The 6,000-nt window shown below is 35.4% G+C and overlaps 1 protein-coding gene across 1 annotated transcript in view; it reads right to left on the bottom strand.

Moving 5' to 3' along the window:
* Positions 1–216: 216 nt before the first annotated feature.
* GAP43 (growth associated protein 43) overlaps positions 217–6,000 on the bottom strand; it is a 133,270-nt gene continuing 127,486 nt past the window's right edge. Inside the window, exon 3 of the mRNA XM_074234011.1 lies at positions 217–785. Coding sequence (XP_074090112.1) covers positions 697–785 — 89 coding nt within the window. The 3' untranslated portion in view covers positions 217–696. The remainder of the gene's footprint in view (positions 786–6,000) is intronic.

Below are 6,000 nucleotides of genomic sequence, written 5' to 3'. Positions count from 1 at the left end.
TTAATAGATCAAGAACTTGTCATTATTAGGAAGAAACATATAGGTTGTCAGTATGTAAGGCAAACCAAGATGAAACCAAGAGAAGGTACTACAGAAACACAAAGTCATGATTACTCTCATCATTTATTAATATTCAGATTGAAAAAGGAGCCTTGGAGCCGCAAGTTACGCTAATTGGCACATTTGCTTTATTTTTTTTTTAAACAAACTGGGTTTTTAATTTTTTCCTTTTTTGTTCATTCCATCACATTGAAAAGGAGAAAAGAAAAACGTTTTGATTCACTCAATAGTTTGAACTCCTCAGATGAACGGAACATTGCACACACACTTGGAACAGAGAGAGAGGGAGTGTGGACTCCCAGAGGGCCACACGCACCAGATCAAAAAACTTGGATACAGTGCAAGAATTTCCCAAATGATTGGATCATCATTACCAAAAAACTCGCCATAACAACACCAAGAAACAAAGAAATGTTTAAGCCACACTGTTTGACTTGGGATCTTTCCTGCTTTTTTTTTTTAAATGTTTGCCACACAGAGAGAAAGAGGGTTGTGGGGGGCAGGGGGAGAAGACAGGCCCACAGATGTGAGCAGGATAGGAAGGGGCACTCAGGAATTCAGGGAGTGTAGAGGGTGCAGAGAGACATGGGTCAAGAGGAGGGAGGGAGGGGAAGCAGGGAATCATTTCTTTAAGGTTCAGGCATGTTCTTGGTCCGCCTTGCTCTCATCTCCTTTCTCCTCCTCCTGCTGGGCACTTTCCATAGGTTTGGTTTCTTCTACAGCTTCTGAGGAAGACAAGAAAAGAAAAAGAAGGAAAAAAAAAAGAATATATTAATATTAGAATATTATCACATGGGTCTCTTTTAGGAAAATTCATTCATATCTGCCTGAGAAGGAAACAAGCTATTTATTTGACTCAAGAATTGGTTCTCGTGTTCAAAATTTGTTACTTTGAGATAATCACTCAATAACCTGTGAAAACTGATTCAGGAGGTCTAATAGGTAATTTTAGTGGTAAGCTTTCAGCTCAGAACAGATGCCTACTACACCTAGGCAATAAACTCATTTCCACATTCCAAATCCTAAAACACAAAACCGCAGCACAGTAAATCACACATAAAAGTAGTACATTACCTATATGTCTACCTTCTATTAGGGTTAAATTGACCTGATTTATAGTAATAACAATTATAATAGCTTAGATTCACATCATATTTTTATAATTTTCAAAGTACACTTACATCCACTACCTCATTTGATCATCTCAGCCTTGGTTAGCAAATGGTTGTTGACTGATTGAAAATGCATCTTTTCTCTTCTTCTTGAAGTTTAAACTTCAGTATGAAAGAAAGGTTGGGAAAGGAGTATGCCATAAACTTAAAGATCCATAATATAAAATGGTAGACGACAAATATTAAAGTGACATTTAAAATGCTATGTATTGTAAGGTCCAAAGTGATAAAAATAATTTCCACTTTGGCGAGGGACCAGTATTCATGGTATTTGAACTAAATATTAAAGGATAGATAAAATTACATGAGGCATATGCCTTCCCTTAGGTGAGACAAGAGGAAGGGCATAAAAGATACAGGGATAAGAAAAAAACATATAGAAGGATGACAGTAAGGGACATCTCTTAGGGATCACTAGCCATCCAGTGTTGATTGAATGTAGAGATTTAGAATACATGAAAGGTAGAAGAGATAAGACTTAAAGAATAGTATGAGGAAAAAATAAATGATCAGCTAGTACCAGATTGTAGAAAACCTTGAAGGTCAAGCTAATAAGTTTAGACTTTATTTGGCAGACGATAATGAGTTTTTGAAGGGTTCTGAGAAGTGCCACAATCAAATATGTGCAAAAGAAAGGCTGGAATGACTTCTGCCCACATAATAGCAGTGGGAATAGAAAGAAAAAAATCAGATACTTATTTAGAGTGGATGAAATGATCCTAATGGACCTCATGGTATATGTCCATTGAAACCAATTTTAAAGGCTCTCAAGTGAATCCTCTGAAGAATTAGACGTCTTTTTGGAGACTATTTATTTAATTTTCTGAAACTACTCAGATAGTTGATTTTATGATATCAAATAGTTCACTAAATATAGTCAATGTCAGTTACTATCACTTGTTTGTCCTTTTACTTTCAGTCATGTTGCCAATCATTCCATCTTCTCAAGCTCCCTAACATAGAATATTTTCAATAATATATTGGAGGCTCCTTCTTACATCATGAACATTACTGCCATCTTGAGGGTGGAGGGGAGGGCAGGGAAAAGACAAAAGAAAAAATTAAATTTACATGATAACTATATTATTTATTTAACAGTAATAACAAATCATACATAATAAATTTGAAGATTCATGTGCAATTATTTTTTTTGCTGTGTTATGGAAATGTTTTCTTCTAGAAATAAGAATAAAATAAGTAAATGTGAAAAAAATTTAAAATAAACATTACTCTCTGCCTTTGTGTGACACTCTCAGGCTATAGAGGAAAGGTTGGTTTTCACCTTCCTTAGGATAGAAGGAAATGGAAAACTACTTCAGTATTTTTGCAAAGAAAAACTCAAATGTGATAAGGCAGAGTCAGACAGGACTGAAAAATGACTGAAAAAGACAGATTAAATGTAATAACATGGCCTGGTAGATAGAGATTTGGAATGAAAAGCAAAAAAAATTTGGATTCAAATCCTGACAATAATATCTACTAGCTGAATGTAGCAGAGAATATACTGTCTTGCATTAGTAGAAGTTATTACATCATCTAATCTAAAAGCCCACTAAGGCTCAATGGACCCATCAAAGACTATTCTTGGTCATATTTTTTCCCTTTTTTTCCCTAAAAGTCTATGGAGTCACTTTCTTTATGGGTTGAACAGTAGTTAAAATGCTGCTGATATTAAAGTTTAGGCCATTTGTTTCTTTTTCCTGTCTGAAAATGCTCTGGGATGAGCCCAAAGGTTTCCGACTGGCTTTGGAGATATCCAACTCAATAAAGTACTGTGCTGAGTAATATCCATACCATACAATTTGATATTTTATCATGCATTCTCTTATGTTGTCCTCTGATTGCTTCATATACATGCATCTAGTATCCATAATAACAGTATGAGTTCCTTGAAGACAGAGTCCTATGACTTTATTGCTTCTTGCAATTGCTTAGACTATACAAATACAGTATTGGAGAAGACAGTGGGTATTCAATGAATGCTCAATCAACTGATTGAAGTTTCAAATACATAAAAGAAACATAAGACTGTCAATGAAACACTGTCTAAAATGTTTTGTGTTTTATATTTTACCAGGCTCTTTTAAAATACATATTTCAGCTTAAAGTATATTTCATCTTCATTTGATACATATATTACCTTCATAGGTCAAATTTGCAAAAAAAAATCTTAAAATTTGTTTTAAAATAACATGAGGCAGGGAGATTGCCTCTTTTTAATTTTGAGCAACACAACAAGTGTTTTTCCACCAAAAAAAAAAACTCTAGTATCAGTTCACCACCACCCTCCAGATCCCCACCCCTCTCAACTGTTAACTCAGCAGTTCTAGCTCGGACCATCCATGCATGATTGTCTAGTACTGAAATCTGCTTTGTAGTTTCCTAATTATTCTAAGTATTAATAAGACCTATGCTTTGTGTTCTATTGAAGAACATGATCTAGGGCCTAAAGGAGCCTGGGTTACATATGTGCCTTCTAAAGAGAACAAAGTAGGTCAGTAGTCAAATTATTTACTTAATAACTGTTCGAATTAATCAAATCTTCTGGTATAAGAAGTGACAATAAACTTTTAAACATGCAAGAACCATTCATCTAACTGTTCAATGCATAAATAGTATAATAAATACCTTCTTTATTAAAGACACTGAGATGGAGCTGTGGTAGATGAAGAAGACAAAGCTTTTTCCTGTCTTTCAAGAGCTTAGAAACTAGAAGGGATATAAAGCAAGCATCCAAGTAATAGCAAAACAAGATAGTGGTAACTATGTTCAAAGGAAGGAGAGAGGTTACTTGTGAGGGCTGTCAAAGCACCTTAATGGAAGGTATAGAATTTAAATTTGGAACTAGAGAATGGCTTTACATTTTGACAGGTACAAATGGTGTAAATCAATGCATTCTGAATGGTGGGAAATGAATGTGCATAGGCAGGAATTGGGACATGTTAGAGAAGAGTGAGTAGTTTGATAAGACTAGCATTTAAGTGTACATTGTGGGAGTGGTATAAGACAAAAATCAGAAAAGGAGTTTGGATGAGAGTAGTGAGGACTGAACTCAAGACTTTGGGGGTTTGGACCACAGGAACATAGAAAAGGGTGCCACCAAAATTCTTTGAGTAGGACAGTGACATAATCTGAATTGTGTTTTAGAAAGGTTTATCTGGTTTTTTTTAATTTTCTCATCAGATTTCATTCCAATGCATTTTATAGATCTGTTATGAGTAGTTTATATGAAGGTTCAGTTACATCCCTGCCCTTCACTCTGCCATCTTAGCTCTGCTTACCTAGAAAAATTAATCTGGTAGCAGCAGCAGTAGAATGAATTGGAGAAGGAAAAACAATTAAAATTTCATATTATTGTTGGAGCATATAATCAAATGATTTGATGAAGTTCTTGGAGAAAGCATATACTTTATCCAATTGTATTGCCATTGGGGGAAAAAATTCTCAAAACTTTTTAAAATTCGTTTCAGAAGTTATGTTACATGCTCTTGAACATCCTCAGTGAGAGCAAATCTTTAGCCTTTGGTAGTACATTTGATATTTGCAGTAAATAAGATAGAGGAATTAATGGACATCCCAGGTTTTGGTCAAAAATGAAATGTGAATACTGTTAATGAAACTATTCTTTGTGTGACTTGCAAATTAACTCAAATGACAATGGAAGCCAAAGTTTGGGAATGAGCCTAAAGAAGGTTCAACAAAGTTGTCCAAGGGATAAATCTATTGAGTAGGAAACAGAAGGAAAACATAAACCAATCCATGAGAAGAAATGAAGCCTACTGTAGAGCTGGAGGGAAGTGGGGGAGAGGAATATGCTAGCATCAACTCACTGATTAAAATCCCTTCTCTGGTTCCTTGGACATGGCTCTCCATCTCCTGATTCAGTGTGGTCATTTCCTAGTGCCCTCTCTTTTCACAGCTGCCTCTGACCTTCAGTGCTCAGATAACTCCCAAGGCATTTTCCTGATTCTCCAACACTCTTTCCCCCCACCCTTATCCAGTCCCTTCCCTTTGGGATTGCCTTTCATTTAAAATCATTCATTTACTTTCACGCATATACTCCATATAAACATATTGATTTATGCATTATCTATCCTATTAGAATGCGAGTTTCTTGAGGTCAGGGATAATGTTTTTGCCTTCTTTTTATGCACAATTCTTGGTTCAGTATCAGGTACTTTATACACACTTAAGAACTGATTGATTGATTAATCACCAGCTTATTCCATATATTATTGAGATTCTCATGTTGTTGGTTCTTTTTAAAACTTAGATATATTAACTCCATAATCATTCACAACCCCCCCCCCACATATGTGTTTCCCCTCCTCAGTTAGAAAGCAATATCCTTTGGGATATCACAAACATCTTGCAATAAATGCTTCAGGCAGAATGTACTCTTTTTTAGAAACATTGCTAGAAGTACCAAGATGTAGAAAAATACTTGTCTCCTAGGTCAGTTTGACCCTGATATTGAGTGCTTTATCTCAAGCAATTACTTCATATGGATTTGAACCAATAAGTTAAGGGTTATTGTCTCTGCACAATTTCTGAATTGCTTCCTCGCATTTTGATGCAGACTAGAGAGAGAAGGTAGACCATAGAGTCAGGAAAACCTGATTCAAGTTCCAACTATATCATATTAGCTATATGAATAATCATTTAACTTCTCAGTGTCCCAGGTAACTCTCCAGTATGATACCCTGAAAAGAAGACATGGCACACCTGGGTAGAATTAGTTTCTATACTGGGGTACTAGCACCAATAA

This window comes from Macrotis lagotis, chromosome 1 (genome assembly GCF_037893015.1).
Source record: "Macrotis lagotis isolate mMagLag1 chromosome 1, bilby.v1.9.chrom.fasta, whole genome shotgun sequence".
Taxonomy (NCBI): Eukaryota; Metazoa; Chordata; class Mammalia; order Peramelemorphia; family Peramelidae; genus Macrotis; species Macrotis lagotis.
This window is presented reverse-complemented; position numbering and strand designations above follow the sequence as displayed.